The 20,032-nt window shown below is 42.1% G+C and overlaps 1 protein-coding gene across 2 annotated transcripts in view; it reads left to right on the top strand.

Annotated features, from left to right (window-relative positions):
- Nucleotides 1–20,032, top strand: part of NELL1 (neural EGFL like 1) — a 721,145-nt gene that overhangs the window by 88,142 nt on the left and 612,971 nt on the right. For both annotated transcript variants that reach the window (XM_080687783.1, XM_080687782.1), the window contains exon 4: nt 7,496–7,666. In XM_080687783.1, the coding sequence (XP_080543909.1) occupies nt 7,496–7,666 (171 nt within the window). The remainder of the gene's footprint in view (nt 1–7,495; nt 7,667–20,032) is intronic.

Consider the following 20,032-nt stretch of genomic DNA (forward strand, 5'->3'; position numbering starts at 1 on the left):
TAACGTCAACACTGATGATTCATGTTGATAACCTGTATCCTTGATTTAATGTGATGAGAATTACACTTCTGTAGCCTTTCTTCCAAAAACCCACAATCCGAGTCTAAGCATGAGAAAAGGACAAGTCTCAGGTGGGGGAAATTCTACAAAATTCCTCATCTGTACTTCTCAAAATCCTCAAGGTCATAAAAAAATAAGTCAAGTCTGACCTGTCACAGCTACAAGGAGTCTAAGATTTTATAACTGAATCTAATGTAGTATCCTGGTGGAATTGTGGGGAAAATATGATACTAGATAAAAACACAGATAACCTGACTAAAGTATTGACTTTAGTTAATACTAATGTATCAGTATTGGTTCATTAATTGTGATAATTGTACCATATGAATGTGAGATGTTAACTTTGCAAAGTACCATGCTTTTTCTCTGGTCTCTCAACACTTGGGAAAGTTAGATGCCAGCCTTTACTTCAGTAAGAACAGCATGGCTGCTCTCATGCTTTTAAAGGCTGCAATGGAACTGTTTTGAATAGGTGTAAAAAAACTTATTTTTACATTTCATTTAACAGTGAATGTTTTATTTTCAACAACAGAGGCAGTTTGTAATTGCTGTCACCATTGATCTTTAGCTAGATGTTTGCTAAGAGGATTGAGTATAGAACCGATACGGAAGTTCACAACTGGAAATAAAATCACCTGGGAAAGTCTAAACAAAGGAAAAGGGAAGACAGAGAAACACCTCTCTGTGAGCAAAGACAGCATCACAATTCTGAGAAGCTGTTCTTTTCCAGGGATGCAGAAAGAAGAAGGAAGGGTAATCATAATCACCAGTGTTATAATCACAAATAATCACCAATGTTATGTCATTTCTTTCTTCAAAAGAAACCTCTGAAGCCCTAACTGGTTTGGCTCAGTGGATAGAACATCAGCCTGTGGACTGAAGGGTCCCGGGTTCGATTCCTGTCATTGGCATATACCTTGGTTGTGGGCACATCCCCAGTAGGGGGTGTGCAGGAGGCAGCTGATCCATGTTTCTCTCTTATCGATCTTTCTAACTCTCTAGCCCTCTCCCTTCCTCTCTGTAAAAATCAATAAAATATATTAAAAAAAGGAAACCTCTGAAGTAGATATGATTTTCTACTAGATGGAGAATGAAGGCATAGGGAAATGATGTGTTTTATTTCCATTCACACAGGGATTAAGTGGCTGAGGCAGGGCTTTTGAAGCCTTTTGTACACCAGGCACAATTTTTGTAGATTAGTCTTTCTGCTACAACATATAGCTCTGAATGAAGGAAAAAGATTTGGGGAATAAAGGGAAGTCTGTCCAGGTAAATTAGGACATCTCTTTAACTTAGTCAGATAACTGTAGACTGGAAGACAACTTAGCACTAGAAACCAAAGAATCTGATGTATAGAAGGATTGTTGAAGTGGTCACTTCCATGAAGTTTGAGGCCAAAATGTTGGGACTTGACACAAGAAAAATGATGGGTTAGTTAGAAAGATATCAGTGTATTCCTTTGATATTTCTTTCTTTAAATAGCTACAGAAATCCATGCATTTTAAAATGTATGATTTATTGATGTTGTTTAAGTTGCATTATTAGGGCAGAATTCCATTTTTGATGTTAGAAGAAAAGGCATAGTTATAAGTCTGTGAAGCTGTAAGCAGAAAATTGGCACTTTGTGATTTGATCATTGGCCAATGACCCCAAGCATTTAGTAGGGATATATCTAAACTATAGTTTCACTTTTTCAAGGTTAAAAACATGTATATGTGAACTTACAGTGTTCCAATTTCTAGTGTCATGTAACAAGTCATCCCCAAACTTATTATGCTCACAGATTCTATGCATCAGGAATTTGGACAGAGTCCAGAAGGACTGCTTGTCTATATTCCACAGTGTGTGGTTTCAGCTGGGAAAACCATCTGGAGGTGTATTTACTCATAGGTCTGGCTTATACTGGTGGTTGCCTGGGATACCATTTGGCTGTCAACCAGGGTACCTATATACAGCCTCCCCAGTCTGGTTTGGGCTTTCTTACAGCATGGTGGCCTCAGGGTAGTCACACTTCTTACAGTGACTCGGGCTACAGGCTCAAGTGTTCTGGCAAACAAGATAGAAAATGCATCATGCTTTATGGCCCAGCCTTGGTAGTCACCCAGCATGACGTTCTTAAAGCACTGACAAGACCACCTAAATTCAAGTTGTGGGGCATAGATCCCATCTTTCAGTTGGAATAATGTCAAGATTACATTGTAGAAGAGTATGTGAGGTGGGAGATGATGTTGTGGGTATTTAAAAAAAACCCAGACATTTGCCAAACAGAGTGTTTAGTCCACACAATGGAGATTATCTGTGTTATACAGGACAGGAGATGACTGTATTCATGCCTCCTGGAATTTCTATTTATAGTCTAGCAATAGCTTCGTGTCCATGGTTACTTCTCAGTCGTTGCCTTTCCTCAGTTTCATGTTCCTGTATCTCTCTTTAATGAGTTAAGGTAGTCTATCTAATAACCTCTAAATTGAAGAACCGCTAAATCTCTGTGGATTATTATCGTTAACAATTTATTTTAGTTTAGTTCTAGTTCAGTGTTAGTTAGAAATGGTGTCTCTGCTTCCTACAGTTAATTAAGGACCCAGATTTATTTATTTTTAATGACACCACCACTCACTAAGGCTTCAGAATCCTCTATTCGACCCTTTGCAACTGACCGGGGAAGGCACAGCCTCTTAACTCCCTAGCCTGGGCCACACACAGCACCTCTGCTCATGTTTTGTTGGTGATCACTAGTTGTGAGGTCCCTCTGAGAGTCAAGGGGCCTGGAAACTATGGTCTCATGTGTACCCTGGGAGAAGGGCAGGGCATGAATGTTAGCTAGGCCAGCTACATCTTCCACCTCCTGTCCTCTCATCACCAGGCTGCTAATGAGCCTGGAACCTGAGAACTGTCAGAAGAGTCCAAGGTAGCATGAAACTAACTGACCAACCAATTATTAGGTTTCTTACAGAGTTTATCAGTTTGCAAAGTAGTGTAGGAATTTAGACCTGACCTGGACCTTAAAGATTATTGAGATATATTGATTCAGACTATTTTTGTAAGGGGGTCTCTTTTATTCAAGTGAGATCTTATGGGAAACTCCAATTTAAAGAACCAATGAGAGTGAAGCTTCTCCCTGCCCTGTCCTTTGTCCTGCCTTAGACTCTAAGGCCCTTCCCAGGAATCCCAGGACATTGTAGATCAGATCTACTCACTTTATTGGACAGGAGAAACTGAGGCACAGAGAGGCATGGGCATATTTCATGGATGTCTGTAACAGATTTACAGTTGAAATTGAGTCTCTGCATCCTGGGGCCAGTGCTCTTTGCACTACTATGTATTTACTTAAATAAATAAATGTGCCATCACATTTTCCCACACAGACCACGAGGCCCCTGACCTGAAGTAGGGCACAGTATGCCCTATTGTTTTTGGTGCCTTTTCTTCATTATCCCAGCAGTGGGCAATCCCATTGATTCCAGATAGGGTCTGTCTAGCACTTGAGCAAGGGCTTAGGTTTAACAAAATTTAAGTATGTCAGTACAAGTAGCATTTTGTGTGAAAGCACTTGCTGGTCAAATGATGGGAAGGCCACGGTAGAGTTAGAATGCATGCAGAGTTGTGCGTAGCCCAGAGAAAGTGTCTTTCTGCCTGGATGATGTATTTAAGGCATGGGACCAGCATGGGAAGCATCTGAAGAGGAGTAAGGCAGAATCCTTGTTCAGGATAGCCTCTTAGTCCAGGTGGGAGACAGAAATATAAAGGAAGATGCTGTGGAGATCGGTCTGAAGAAGAGAACTTAGCAATGGATATCATTGCTGTTTTCAAATATTTGCAGGATGAACAGGCTTTTCTGGGAGCCCAAGCAGTTCATTGGAACATCACACAATGGCTGAGGTCCAAGGCTAAGGGGAGAAATGCTGCTCACACAATCTGGCTGGTGATTTCATCACTTGCCCAGCTGTCCTCGTCCACCAACCCCTGGAAGACCCTAAAGCACTTGAGGCCTGAAGAGAGGACTGGGCAGGTCAGAGAACTCAGTAGGCACTTGCTTGCAGTCTCTTCCGGGCTCTTCCTCCCCCTGGTAGCACCACAGGGCTGGTACTCACTTGCTTATAGTATCAGGCTTCTGCTCCCCCATCGTGACCAGTTGCTAGGAAGTCAAGCAGCACCTGGTGTACTCACTGCAGTGCTTCTTAAAAGCTAGTGCACATGGATAATCTGGGGGTCTTATTAAAATGCAGATCCTGATTCAAGTTGGTCTGGGTGGGAGCCCCAGAATCTGAATTTCACAGGTGATGATAATGCTCAGCTGTGGACCATACCTTGAATAACAAGGCTCTGCTACAAACCCTGAGTCTTCCCTTCAGGCTACAGCCCAGAGCCATCAGGCCAGATGACCTTCTCCTTCAAGTTGTTCTTAGGACTCAGCCTCGCATCTCGGTTAGCCGAGGATTACTGCTCAGAAATATTGTCTCATTCCCCTCCAGGCATCCATGAAATAATTTTATCCAGATAAAACTCACCCACTTAGTGGCCTTTGTCATCCCTAGGGACACTTCAGCAGTCAGCTACATTTTTTTTTTAATATAAAACACACCATCCTGATTTTCATCCAAGTTGTTTGACATACAGCACTCTGAATTTGTGTGATGCTGCCAGAAACTTACACAGACACAGGTATCCATTTGCCTAACAATAGGGAACATTTCTGATGATTTATTATTCCCCCAAGGTGACCATTTTACTCGAGGCTTTCTAAAGTGATCTTTAAAAGATCTGTTTGTGCAGATGACATGATACTGTATATAGAGAACTCTAAAGATTCCACCAGAAAACTATTAGAACTGATGATTGAATTCAGTAAAGTAGCAAAATACAAAATAAATATCCAGAAATCAGTTGCATTTTTATACACCAATAATGAACTATCAGAAAGGGAAACTAAGAAAACAGAACCATTGACAATCACATAAAAAAAAAATAAGGTGGGTTGAGGAGGTAGAAGAGGGTAAAGATAGGATAAATGGTGACGGAAGGAGACTTGACTTTGGGTGGTGAACACAGTGAAATATACAGATGATGCAAGACAGAATTACACACCTGAAACCTATATAATTTTATTTAACCAATGTCACCCCAATAAATTAAATAAAAATGTAAAAAAAGAGATCTGTTTATAATACATTGAGCACTTGCTCAATGAGGCCATAACCCCAGGGATAATGATTAAATCTGGTGAGATGGATCTCTCTCTCTCTCTCTCTCTCTTTTTTTAAATGATTCCACCAGGTGAACTCTCTGAGCATTTCTCATTGTTATTTCTATTTTATTTTTATTGTTATTTATTGATGCTGTTTCAAGGTCATGGTCATCCCCTCAGCAATAGCTTATTTGTCAAAGTAAAGTAACAGAGATTTCTCACAATATGTTACTTTTGTTAAGGTCTCAAATTTAAAATCATGCTGATTTTCTGTACAAGGAGCTGTGTTGTCTTGCGCAAGTTATTTGATATCTCTGACCATATGTGAACTCCTCTGTAATACAGGGATAATAATATCTTCCTTGAAGAAATGAAATGAGATGATGTTTATGAAAGCAATTGGCCCATTGCTGATGCTTGTCAGTCACTCAAGAAATACCTCCCGTTCCTCTTTCTTAGGCCAGTTTCTAGCGTTTTGTGGAAGAGACAAATATTTTATTTTCCTTTCTATTAGTCTCAAAGCATCTTGAGAACAGGGTCTATATTTAAATTCTTTTTTTAGTCCTTCACTGTGTGTTTAGTAACGTCTTGAATAAATTAATGAATGACCAGGTAATCTATAAGGTGTTCTTGATGTTTGAAGTTCTCTGATTGTTTGATTCTTCTAATATCCTAGCTGCTTGGAGGATTCTCCTAAAATGAAAATCTTCTCAGTTAAGGGACTTCTTCTTTTATAGTCTTATAAAATATGTATTATTTTTCTTATTACTAATAAGTATGTATGTGGGCCCAGGAACCTGCGCAATCGTATACCTGACCTAGGGCCTGATTCTTTGCCTCCTGCAAATGCGATGGGTCAGAGGCTGGACTTGACTCTGCTTCCCCTTGCCCTGCTCTCTTGGGAAGATCTCTGTGAAAGATGCTCAAGAAATATGCCTTTTTCTCTGATGTGAGATTTGCGGGTCGTGAATAATAGAGGCTGAGTTTCATGATATATTCATTTTGGTTCTCATAGAAGATGCATTTCATGTTTTCGATTAAATACGATCTGGCTAATGGGGTCAGGACAACTCAGTGGATGAAAGGAGAAGCAATAGGTCCTTCCAAGTCTGGGGATTGAGCCAGGTTACCTGTGTAGGCGAGTAGTTCTTGAGTTTATATGAATGAGTTGCTGCGAGATAGTGCCAGTTGAGACCATCCTTTCTACTTTTTCTCCTGCCTCTGAGATGGGCAGAAAACGGGTAGAAAGTACATAGGCCATCAACATGATACCTGAGTTTAAATCCTGACTTGGGTATGCTGTTGAATTCCAGAATCTCTGTTTTTAATAGTTAAAAAATAATATCAGCCTCATAGGTTTTTGTGGGTGATAAATTAGATAGTGTATGTTAAAGGCCCAATGCCATGCCTGACAGTGAGCTTAAGCCCAGTGATGATGACACATTTCAGGAGAGCACAGGAGACAGATGGGTCTGCCACCCGTGAAAGTGTCAGCCCTGCTGTGTGTCTGAGGAGTGTCCCCAAGTCCGAGCTGTGTTTTGTGACTGAAGCGCAGACCACAGTGGGGGTGCTAAGAGTTTTTCATGGATCTGGAAAGATGATCACAATCTGGGCAAAGAAACAAGTGAGTTGCATGTTTTATTACATGATGAGATGATTTGAAATTCTGGTCCATATGTGAGTAGCTTCAGCATTTCCTCCTCTACATATCTAGGAATAGTGGTCACTTACAGCTTTCTGTACAGGGAGAAGTAAAAGATAAGAAGAGCCTTACTAATCTCTTCCCTGTCCTTCACTCTGACAGTTTATTTGAATCCCTGATATCCAACATGACTTCTATTTTTCTCTAATTCTTGAAAAAGTAAAAATGGCAGTAATAAAAATAACATAAATCCATTCCACGTGAATGGTCTTTTTCAGACAATAGAAAGAGGGATCTAACTGTTTTTAGGTATTTAAGAGACACTGCCCAGTGCTTTGCTAATTAGTTTGTGGCCAGTTAGTTACATTATGGTGGATCAATTAATGCCCATTTTAGAGGCTCAAGGTGCGTCACTAAAAGGGCCTTAAGACAATAGGTGAATTGGGTTCCATGCGGTCTAATTGATTTTGGGATGTAGCTCATTGTGTTGTGTTTCACTAATTTTAGATTCTGAGTAAAGTGGTTGTAAGCTAGTAAGTAGCAAGGACTGATTATGCTTGTGATGTCTGGAAGGAAAATAAAACCAGTTTTTGTTGCTCTACATACAGCTATTTTGAACTGGAGAGCAGTGGTCTGAGGGATGAGATCCGGTATCATTACATACATAACGGGAAGCCCAGGACGGAGGCCCTTCCGTACCGGATGGCAGACGGACAGTGGCACAAGCTCGCGCTGTCAGTTAGCGCCTCTCACCTCCTCCTCCACATCGACTGCAACAGGTATGTCTTTGCCTTTGATCTTTCATCTTTCATGATCTGTCCTGGAAATCGAGCCATGGGAAAGGGGAGAAATCAAGCCCCTCTCAGCTTTGCCGGGAAACAAAAACCAAGGGACCCTCAGTGTAATTTAACCTACCGAGTAGCCCATTTAGACGTGCTGAAATGACCAACTGTAAAACGCTAAGAAAACAGTTCATTAGGATGAAACCGTATCCTGTGATTAGGAACAAACGTACAAAAGGTTGATTACAGATTGGGGAACAGTAAGTGCACTTCGGTGTACTCCAGGCACCGTCAGAAATTCCATGGAGCTGTGATCACAGTTAACTATGATGTATTGTTGTTCAGTTCATTCCCCTTGGACGCGAATAAGCCAGCCTCCCTCAGAATGAATCCGAGAAGCCTGTGCTACTGAGGCGGCTAATTCTATTTCACTTCATCAGGCACAGCTTTGCTTAAATATCTTTTCCAAATGGAGGCTTTTTAAGAGGCTGGTCTTTGAATCTTTGATACCATCCATTCTCTGCAGAGGAATGAGCCTTCCAGCTCGTTCGAGGATGACAGGACTATTTGTGAGGTCTGAGGGTTTCACAGGAGGTGGTGGGTTGGGGTGTGAAGGAGATACTGTACCCCATATCCATCATTGGTCAGGTTTACTGCCAGCTGAAGAAAGGAGACTATTGGTCTCCATTGGAGCATTTGCAGCTGGGCAGCTGGGTAATGGTGGTCAAGGGGAATGTTTTCATCTTCCCAGAACCCACTGAAAATCCTTCTGGATAGTGATCTGAGTCCTATTATAGAGAAATGTTTGCAATGCAAGCACTGCCCATGAATTGTTAGTTCTCATTAATGGTACCATCAAAGTGAAAATGACTGTTCGGCCACAGGACTTGCTCCCTTGGGCCCAGAATAAAGAACAGGCATGTTGGGGACAGCCTCCCTTCCGGAACCCAACAGAAGGAAGGATAATCTAAGGTCAATCAGCCCCACACTACACTTCTTTTTAAAAAATAAATATATTTTTATTGATTTCAGAGAGGAAGGGAGAGGGAGACAGAGAGAGAGAGAGAGAGAGAGCAAGAGAGACAGACAGACAGACAGACAGACAGACATCAGTGATGAGAGAATCACCGATCGGCTGCCTCCTGCACTCCCCACACTGAGGATCGAGCCTGCAGCCCAGACATGTGCCCTGACTGGGAATTGAACCATGACTTCCTGGTTCATAGGTTGACACTCAACCACTGAGCCATACCAGCTGGGCAGACTACACTACTGATGAGGAGATATTTAATGTATTCCCACTCTAAGTCTGTAGTCTCTTTCAGAAAAGATCTACAAGGGCAAAGAACAGAAACTAGTGTCAGTCTTAAGGGAAGTTCTACCATGTGAAGTAATTCTTGGTCCATTTTGATGTCATCTATTTAAGGTACTTTCTGGATTTCTGAAGAATTATGCATATATAATATGTGTGCACGGACAAAGTTTCCATAGAAACCACTGGCTTTTTACCCTGTAGTCTTGGTCTTGGCAGCTTGAATAAAGCTAGTCTCATGCTGCCATCTCCATTTCTACCTTCAAGAGCTCATCATCTCCTTCAATTCTCTAGAACCAAAGACTGTCTGGTAGCTCTCTTGCTCCCCCACCCACCACCCATATGCTGCCCAAATGGGAGAGCGGAGGAAGGGGCTTGCATATCCTCCTATGTCCTTGGCCAGAGAGAGGCCTCAAAGCCCTAGCTTAGTAATTCCCAACTGAGAACTCCTGGAGATACTGCTGTTTTTTTGCTATGCAATTTTTTGCTTTCTCCTTCCAAAATTCTATTCCCCTCCCCCAATATTCTTCTGTCTAGAGAAGAATAAAGAGGAGAGAGGCACCCTGGCTGGTTTGGCTCAGTGGATAGAGCGTCAGCCTGCGGACTGAAGGGTCCCAGGTTCGATTCCTGTCAAGGGCATGCACCTTGGTTGCGGGCACATCACCAGTAGGGGGTGTGCAGGAGGCAGCTGATCGATGTTTCTCTCTCATCGATGTTTCTAACTCTCTATCCCTCTCCCTTCTTCTTTGTAAAAAATCATATATATATATTAAGAGAGAGAGAGAGAGAGAGAGAGAGAGAGAGAGAGAGAGAGAGGAGATGCTATGTCTCTGCTAAGCTATGGTCTCATGACTTCAGCAATTCTCTGGTCCCCACGAGATGTCCTCTTCTCCCATCTTCAGCCACGTGTTAGCTGTGTGAATTTGGGCACGTTAATTTCTTTGCATCTCATTTTCTTTTAAAAATTTGGAAACTGGAAATAATAATACTAACATATTCTCATAGATGGGAATGTTAAATGATCCATGTAAAGTGCTTAGGGTGGTGCTTGGCCTTTGGTGTTCAATACATGGTAATTGTTGATATTATGATTATTTATTCTGCACATCTCTCGTGCCTCTTTGTCTCCAAACTTTCATCCATGGTATGTCCTTCTTGGCTACCTTGACCTCTCTACCTGGAAAGTTGAGGAGAGTATGGGAGAGCTGGAATCCACAATATATTCTAGGGTCAGCCCTATTGATAAAGAATGGATGGAGGGGATTATAAATATTTTTTCCCTTCTCTTGAAAATTTTCATACTTTCGTTCATGCCATAACATGTTGTTTTTTGTGTAAGATCTTGGAGGAGAAAAATAAAGTTGTTGCCAGTTGATGATTCATGAACCCAAACACAAATGAGTTTTTCAGAAAGGTCAGGGGAAAGAAAGGCCCGAAATGACTGGGCCATAGGAGAGGTAAATTTTGATTTTGGTGTTGGAAGTCTAGAAACATAGTTCCCAAACCAGATTGCATGTAAGAATTATTGGAGAACCTCTAAGAAAATACATGGGAAACCAGGCCCCATGTGACCCACTGGATCAGACCCTGAGGGCTGGAAACTGAGAAGGTATATTTTTAGCAAGCTCTACATGTAGTGTTTAACGCAGGCAGTGAGACTTGGTGCATGGACTGGCATTTCAAAACATGGGGTTAGCTAGAGGGGAGAAGCCAGAGGAGAGGCTGGGGTGCAACAAATAAATGGGGGTCCCTCAGAAACTAAGGACCCAAAGCAGACCCCAGTAAGGAGGAGGGAAGATTAAGGAGAAGGTAGTGCCTAGTGCACAAAACAAACTTATGTTCTTCACAGATTTTTTCCTGGTCAGCACTGGCTGAGTTAAGAGTGGCGCTAGCTCTGGGTTCCTTGTCGAGATACTGGTTTCCTCTTCCTTATCCTGGCCACCCTCCCAGGAGAATGAATTTCACTACAGCTGAATTTTTACTCTAACCTATGCATTTCATCTCATCCGAAGACACTTACTTTTTATTCCTTTTACTTTAGAGTTATGCTATCTTATTTTTCTCTACCTGTCACCCATTAGAGTTCTACCTGTTAGACGATCAATGGTGATGTTATGGAGAAGATTTATTGCGTGTTGACTGTGTTAGGCACAGTGCTAATTAAGCATTTTACATAATTCATTCACCCCACATTCAATGCTGTTATTTTTCTCATTTTAAAATGATGGAACTGAGGTTGCATTATGTGTCTGCAATTCCGCTGCTCATCAGTGGCAGTGCTAGGATTTGGACCCAAATCTGATGCATGAGTGTCTGCTCTAGCCACTCTGCTCTTCAGCCCAACGGTGGGGACCATTGACCCTGGACTTGGAACTGAGGAAAGGCAAGAGCCTGGTGCAGTGTGAGCAGTTTGCTCCTTTCTAGTATTTTCCTCCTACGTGTTTTATGTTGCTGATCATTGGAGTTGTTTAGTAAGATGTAGAATCTTATGAACAGAACCCATTGCATTGTCATGGGCCGGGGAAGGACCCTACATTTATTGGGTACTTACAATAGGCTAGTTAATGTCCTCGGCATGATATTCCTTAGGAGAGCCATGTGGGGACACTTTTATTAGTCCCAGATTTGAAATTAGAAAGGCTCAGAGAAGATAAGCAACTCGGTCTCAATCACATAATGTAATAAGCATAGAGCCAAAACTTTGAATTGGGATCTAACATTAGCCTCCCCACCCCTCCATGCCCCTGTGTAACTCATGTACTTCCCAATACATAGTCACGGCCATACCAGGGAGCCTTTCCAGGGGAGAGCTGCTGCAAAAGGTGCGGGGACCATAAGAACATGTGAAAATAGGAGGAGATGATTTCCCAGGTGCCTTCATTGCTCCGAGGCACGGCACGTGTGGCAGGATTTTCCACCTCTTTAAGGATAGAATTGAGAAACAGAGCCTTTTCTGACCTGATTACACAAATTGTCAAAGGAAAGCGACTGCTATTTTTGTCAGCAGTTCAACCCTTTCTGCCTACTACTTGGACTGACACCTTTCTCTCGGCTTCAGCTGTTTAGCTGTGCCTAACTAAAAGCTCCCGAAGTGTGGGTAGCGGCTTAGCTCAAGCTAGAAACATGAAAGGAATCATTCAGTCGGGTGGCCAGACTGCTTATCTCTACTGCCATAGGTTTTCCTCCTGCTGCCTTTATATTAATAGTTTCCAACAAAGCCTCGAGAGGCCTGGCCTCACCTTCCTCAGATTCTCCCTCTCCATTCCCAGCTCACCCTGCAGCCTGTCCCCATCTCTCAAAGCCCAGAATCCACTGATGCGCGATTAGTGCCCGACTGTTCTTTTTTTTTTTTTTTAAATATATTTTATTGATTTTTTACAGAGAGGAAGGGAGAGGGATAGAGAGTCAGAAACATCGATGAGAGAGAAACATCGATCAGCTGCCTCCTGCACACTCCCCACCGGGGATGTGCCCGCAACCAAGGTACATGCCCTTGGCCGGAATCGAACCTGGGACCCTTGAGTCCGTAGGCCAACGCTCTATCCACTGAGCCACACCGGTCAGGGCCCGACTGTTCTTTCTCCTTCACCACAAAAGGAATTTTCGTTCCTTGTCTTTATTTGGTGACTTTTAATGATCCCTCAAACCATCACATTAATGTATTGGACACACTATCTCTGCCAGGCTGTGGAGGGTACAGAGTCCTTGCCATCGGGAAGTTCATGGCTTATTCATTCAGTCATTTTTAAACTCTGAAACCTCCAGGCCCCCAACAGTGACGGGCCCTGGTCCCTGGATTCAGAGAAAGCGTGGACTTGGACTGAGCCTTATGAGCTGGCTGAATTGACAGCGCCCATTAGCAGCTGAGCAGTGGAGAGAACTGCAAATAGTCACTCCCAGCATCTGGTCTTGAAGTGACAGTGGAGCTGAGGTTCTCAACAGCTAACGGCTGGACTCAAAGGTGTTGGTAATCAAATGTACATTCACCTAGACTTCGGCAGCACGTTTTGTCATATGCAGTGTCCTCACTCTAAGCCAACCTCCTCTTCCCTCGTGCTGGGAAAAATTCTCTCCCACAGTCACATTGCAACAGAGCTCCGAACTCTGGCCTCATTAGTTCAGACTGTGCAAGTGTGTGCAGTGCATGTGCGCACACACACACATGTGCACACACACACTCCTGCATCTTGATAGTCACTCTGACAAGGGGTTAACTCAGTGATTTTAGTTTAGACAATGAACCTACGTAGATTTTATGTGTAACACATGCTGTTTTTTCACTGAGGAGCACATTCAATTTTTGCAGGCAGAATCAGAAAAATTAACTTACTGCAAGTCACTGAATAAGTCAGTAATTCAAGGTGTCTGTCTAACATTTCAGAGTAACTCCAGGATGTGAGCATCTGCTTATAGCTCTAGGTTTTCATTATGAACTACGAGGATATGACATCTTCCTTTCGAGGGAGCTCCTGAAGTATTTACTAACATCATCTTGTTAGACCTCCCATTCCCTAAGGTAGTTAAGCGACATGTATAATGTACTGCATTGATTTCATACCAACATTTTCATTTACAATCAGGAGAGGGAAATTAAGAAATGACTATCAGAGGTTACAACTTCCAAGAGAGCCGGGCCAAGACTCTCAATCTCCTGGTTCCCCACTGATATATTATTCACGTCACAAACAGGAACACATGCCCAAGACTCATCATCAAATGAACTACAATTTAATTGAGGAGCCAGTGTATGCCTCTTGTCCAGCTAACCCAACAGCTCCAGATCCTCTGTCCAGAAAGATATGACAAGCGAGTTAGGAAGACAGGATATCCCCGTGTGTAAATTTAAGTAACAGTGTAAGAGATGTCACAAGGGAATACATGATGGATTACTGGATTCTTGGTAGAGACAATCAGGTCTGGGAGATCACACAAGGGAGAGCTCCTGGGGATGTGGAAGAGCCTCTTAATTTCTTAACACTCCAAGTGAGAGCATATGACATTTTCTGCAGCTTCACAGTTTTGCCACTGTGTGATTTGATGGTGTGCCAGTCACATAAGAATTGGACTTGGAATGAGGTTCATCTTGTAAGTATTACAAAGCCAATCATAGGGTCAGTGGGAGAAAAGTATATATGGGAGAGTGGTATCAAGTTGGCAGTGAGGGAGAGCCTGCATGGAGAGACAGACCCATGCCCATACCGACACAATATAGCGCAAAATGTGTCTGAAGGCATGTAGATGAAATCACTAGGAGTTGGAAATGCCGTCTTATCTTCCTTTCTACCCTAATATATCTTGGGCCCTGTGTATGCAATAAAGTGCTTTCTTGTTAAGCTACCCATGGCTGCAAGTAGCCAACAAACCCTTGTGTAAAGGGATGATTCTATTGTGTGTTTTTTTAGTCTTTTCCATTTGCAACTTTAAAAACCTGGAGTTCAGGTTGCCAGGAGAAATTTTACTGAGTGGGAAATTTCATTTGTTATAATTTCCTGGGTTGCCTAAATAAAATATGCACTATTTGCTTTTCTACTTAGAAATTTTGGCTTTTACTAGTAGCACAAAGATATTCTGGACTGAAAACTTGAGCTGAAAGAAATTAAGTTTTTATGTACCTGGGAAAGTTAGTTATTTAGCTCTCTAGGTATATAATAAGGGGCTAGGATTAGGTGATTTCCAACTTTGACCTGGGCATCTCTGAGATACTTAAGTAATGGGCATGCACTTCTCCCCCCCCCCCCCCCCCAACACACACACACCTTCAGGATTATGGAGAACAACTCAGCATGCCATCTTCACGGGGACACTTTTGTAGTAGACCACCAGGGGGGTTGAATCATCTGAATTGAAATGTGGATAGACAGTGCAACATGCTATTGGTGAGCAAAGACTACTTACCCTAGATGGCCATCTCTTTTATTCTCACGTGCACCCTCCTTGCTGGAGTAAATGCCAAATATGCATTTTTGGAGGCTAAGGGATGTTGGTGTCTTGTTCTCTCCACCTTGTGCTCTTTATTTCTTCCAGTGTTCATTGCCCCAGACATGTGACAGTGGACAGCCTTTGGGGAGGAGTGGGGTGTGGGCATGCAGGCTGCCCTGGTCATGGGGACCTTGGTAGTTTGGTGACTTACAAGATAGAGCAGTGTACTGTAGCCAGCAGATGATGGATAGTTATGCTGTTGAAAGACATAACACGTTCTCTGAAGGGGAAAAGTACTTTGCTACCAAACTGTAGAGATTTAAATAATGGGAGAGGATGAATATAAATATCAAGGTGGCCAATGTAATACATGCAAAGTTATAGATCCTTTGGCCAAGTAGGGAGTGGTTAATTGTTCAAACATTACTGTGTTGGATGTTTCATTCTACTGACTTCCCCCCACCACTTCTGCCCATGCTGTGTACCCTGTGGCTTATTAATTTCAACCTCCTTAGGTGGGTTCCAAGTTTAACTTTACCCTGTCTTGTAATGACATCAGTAGAAGACCTTTTCTCATTTTGTCTTTTCAAGAACCTTTAGTTTTTCCACTTGTTTCCTGATGGATTTAAATATACCTTTGGTTAACCATGGCCTCAATGGCAGACAGAGGTAGGAGGTGAAAGGATTAATTGAAGTGGCTGATGAATGAGTGCCCTGAATCTCACCCTAGCAACCTGCACTCTCAGGCTTTCAAAGTTGCAAATGGAAAGGACTAGAAAGAAATACAATAGAATCAAACTTTACATGGGGATTTGCTGGCTACCTGAGGTGATGAGTAGATTAACAAGAAGGCACTTTATTGCATACATGGGGCCCAACCTATATTAGGATAGAGAGGAAGATAAGACGGCATTTCCAGCTCCTAGTGATTTCATCTACATGCCTTCAGACACATTTTGGATTGTATTGTATCTGTATGGACCTGGGTCTGTACAGGACAAATGGAAGGGAAATACTAGACTGTAAGAGAAATAAATGTTTTCTTGTAGGAAAAGATATCAATGCTTGCATCTTTATTGTTATAATTTTACTCTGTCCTTTTGTGATGGATATGCATGGTTATTTTTTTTTAAAGGAAAGCAAAGAGAAAATAAAACATCAAACCAGAACAATACATATTATGAAATCTATTTTTTTTAAAAATGTACATTTATATACTAGTTGTCTCTGTTCCTTTATGCCTCACTCATTAGAAAAGAGCATTGGGGGATAAAATATGCATGAGCCATGAGAACTTTTTAATTGAAAAATATTTCCAAATATGCATTAGTTTTCTATGTAGAACAAGGGTTACTGATGTTGCCATTGAAAAGAATTGATTTTGCACACTACCGTAAAGAAATTCATCTATCTCTATGGAAACTTTAATTAAATTAATGTTATAAATAATCACAGCCAGAGCAGTTGGAAGCAAGGAAACACATTTATAGCTGTCCTTGTCTGGCTGTTTTTCTTTTAGGGGGTCTCATATGGGTGGGGTGTGAGGCTTGGAAGAAAAATATTTCTCTGCACTCTTTTCCCCTGCTCTGACCTCAAATCCAATTGACTTTTGTCCCTCAGTTCATCCTTCTGAACTTTTTGTGAGTGCCTCTCCCAGCAGTTCCAGAGCCACTAAACCAGTGGGTTAATGTGCTTGGGCCCTCACCTGAGGGTTTTCCTGGGCAATTAGAGTGGAAATAATTTCCCTCCTCCTCCCAGGGCCTGCATGATGCCACCTCTAACTCTCTTCCCCAGGAATGTCACGCTACATCTGTACTCATTAATGTCCATTAGTCTGAGGGCATCGCCTTTCCTGACAGTGAATTTCACACACAGCTTGTGGGGGGAGGGGGCTTCAGCTGGCTTCTTTGGGACACTCAGAGTGCCCTTATGACTCAGAATGGAATTTTATTTCCACCGGAGGTAAACAGCCTCAGGCTGTGCTACGTCCTGGTATGTCCTCAGCAGGACACCTAATCCACTCGGTTGCTCTTTTGCTAACACCTGCTCTCCAGCTCTGTGCTGTCACTGAAGCATAAGCAAGGAAGGAGTTGGGGAACGCGTGATACACATTTCCTGAATTCTTTGCATTTTGTCCTCAGAGGCCCAGCACCCTGCAAGGGAAACTCAGACTTATTGCTCAGCTGTTAACTGAGTTGAGGTTAGTGTTTTCTGTGCCATTAGGGATGATGTTTATGTTTACTTGATCTTTCCTACAGCCCTTGAAGGTGGGCTATTGCATCATTATGGAGAAGTGACTTGTCCAGGGGTTCACAGTAAGTCAGGGGCAGCTAGAGACCAGAGGTCCTTCCTTAGTCTTCTTTTAGGCAGTTTACTCTCTACCAGGCCCTCCACCTTCTTTTCTCCTTCTCTTCCTCCTCCTCCTTCCTCTTGTCAGCACCCCTATGTGACAAGGTAACACTTTTAACTTCTCCTGGAAAACTGTCTAAGGTAGCGATTTTCAACCTTTTTCATCTCATGGCACACATAAACCAAATACTAAAATTCTGCGGCACACCAAACAATATTTTTTGCCAATATGACCAAAAATAGGCATAATTTTGACTCATTCCCACCGGATGGCTATTGTTGTGTTGCCTGTTGTCATTTTTTTATTTGATAATTTAAGGGGAAAGAGATTGGTGCCCCTGACTAAATAGTTAGCTATTGTATGTTTTAAAAATTCCTGCAGCACACCAGTTGAAAATCACTGCTGTCAGGTATCCCATTTATAAACGGAAACAAAAGCCAAGTTTGATGTATTATTTTCTGAGACTGGGATGCTGCTCACCTCACGCAGCTACTTTCCTGTTGGATCAAAATCTACCTCGTTATACATTCCAACCACTGTTGGTCTTTAGTCTCTAGAAGGCTTATGTGGTGTTATTTTTAGATTTAAAGACTCTCCTTTTTCCCTAGAATCTAGAATGTTGATCGACAGGTTCACAACCTCAATACCACAGAGATAATGTTGGGTCAGGCCTTCGAACGGCCCGTCCTCCTCCTATGATTTGTATGCCTTGCATGTGCCTCTGTGCTGATGTGTAATGGCCAAGGACCTAATCTTAAATCATGACTGACTGCAAATGAGCCATTCGGCTATTTCTTCAAATGTGAAATAGCTGCATTACGCTGGTCTCCAGTGTTACACAGGTGGTTTTACACAGCTCCAATCTAAATTTCGATATTCACCATTTCAAGGTGGTAAACTGTGTTCTTTAAGGTGACTTCTCAATCACAAGGTCACATTAAAAACTACTGGTGGTGATATAAATGGTTGGGTGGTGGGGGACCCCATTTAGGTGGGCATTTGTTGTTAATGCTTCTTTTATTGATATCTAATTAGATACATCCTAGAGCCTGCAGGAAGGCACAGGAAATAGGTGAGCACATTGAATTCTGAGGAATTTTCATGATGGCAATTTTTCCTGGGCATTAGGGTGATCTACAAGGACTTCCCACTGCAAATCTGATCACCATATTCCTTTCCAACTCCAATATTCACATAAGCTCATTTAATGGCCTCCTTTAGTTTTAGACTAAAGGTCACAATGCTTAATATAGTATACGAAAATTTTGCAGTCTGGTGTGTGTTTCTTTATTGCATTAGATTTCCCATTCCTTTGACTTCAAGTTCTCTTAGTTTTAAAAGTGTATCATGTCCATTTAAGCCACAGGATCCCTGTACATGCTAGTTCTAGCATGTCAAGTTTGCTTTAACTTATCCTTAATTTTCATGACAAAAGAAAGAAGTCTCTTGTCTGTTTCACATTTTCATCATAGAATAGCGTTCATTTTATTCAGAGTAGTTTTTTAAAATATATTTTTATTGATTTCAGAGAGAAAGGGAGAGGGAGAGATAGAAACATCAATCACGACAGAGAATCATTGATCGGCTGCCTCCTGCACGCCCCACACTGGGGATCAAGCCTGCAACCCAGGCATGTGCCCTGACTGGGAATCAGACTGTGACCTCCCGATTCATAGGGCGACACTCAACCACTGAGCCATGTCAGCCAGGCTGTTCAGAGTAGTTTTTGATCGTTTTATTGAAGTCTGCCTTTCCCATGGGCTGTAAGCACCCCGATAGCTCACTGTTGTATCCACGGTGTATCTTATAGCCCTGTCACCTAACAGGTAGTGAACACACATTTGTGATTCCTGGATGAATGTATACATGGAAGAGCTCTAACATAGGGCTCCGTATTTGTGGCTTTTGGCTTGTGACTCTAGCCTTCTAGATGATTTCATTAGTTCAGTCTCCTTGTTCTTTGCCTTGATCTCCTCATCTGTACAGAATGGGCATCACCTCTACCCAGTCTACTTGTACAGGGTTATTGTGAAGATCAAATGAGAACCTGCATGGGAATGTGTGTTGCAAATTTTAATGTGCTTTTTAAATATCAAGCTGAAGGAATGGTGAAGTAATCCTAGCATTTCTGCTTTGAACTTTTGAGGATTATCCTTTTTTTGAGGAAGGCAGTTAATCTATAAAAGGCTTTTGGTGATTTCCCATTCTGATTCACAGCACAAAGTGAACTGTGCCTTGCTCTCAAGTTGAATTTACATGTTGGAGGGAGCTCTGGAAGGCATGAGGGAGTGGAGGCAATTTACAGGGAGGGTAGGAGCATATGCCCATCCCCGGGAGGAGGAGGGGTATGTGCCCCCTCTGCTGGAGAGCAAGCACTTTTGGGCACATGTGTTTGTGTGTTGCCTGCATGGTGGACATATCACCATCATGAAATTCTGTGGGTGTGCTTCTTAAAACTGCATTTGGGGCCCACAGTGGGGGTTTCCCCTGTTACTCATTAAATTAAACCTTTGGCAGGGTTTCATGAGTGTCCTATGCTGTTTTGATACAGCCTTATTGTGACACTCAGTGGATGTATTCTTTAATTTGTTTTTAAATTATGAAAGGTACTTGCCTGTTCCAGAAAATTAAAAAAAAGAACCACATATACAGGAAGTTATAAGAAGAGAAATTCTAAGGAACAGTGTGAAGGTTGGGGTGAAATTTTTTGCAGTATAGGTATGTTTTAGCTTTATGTAATTGGATATCTAAAACTTCTTATAATGCATTCCCCATGTAAATT

Source organism: Plecotus auritus, assembly GCF_963455305.1.
Source record: "Plecotus auritus genome assembly, chromosome: 9".
Lineage (NCBI taxonomy): Eukaryota > Metazoa > Chordata > Mammalia > Chiroptera > Vespertilionidae > Plecotus > Plecotus auritus.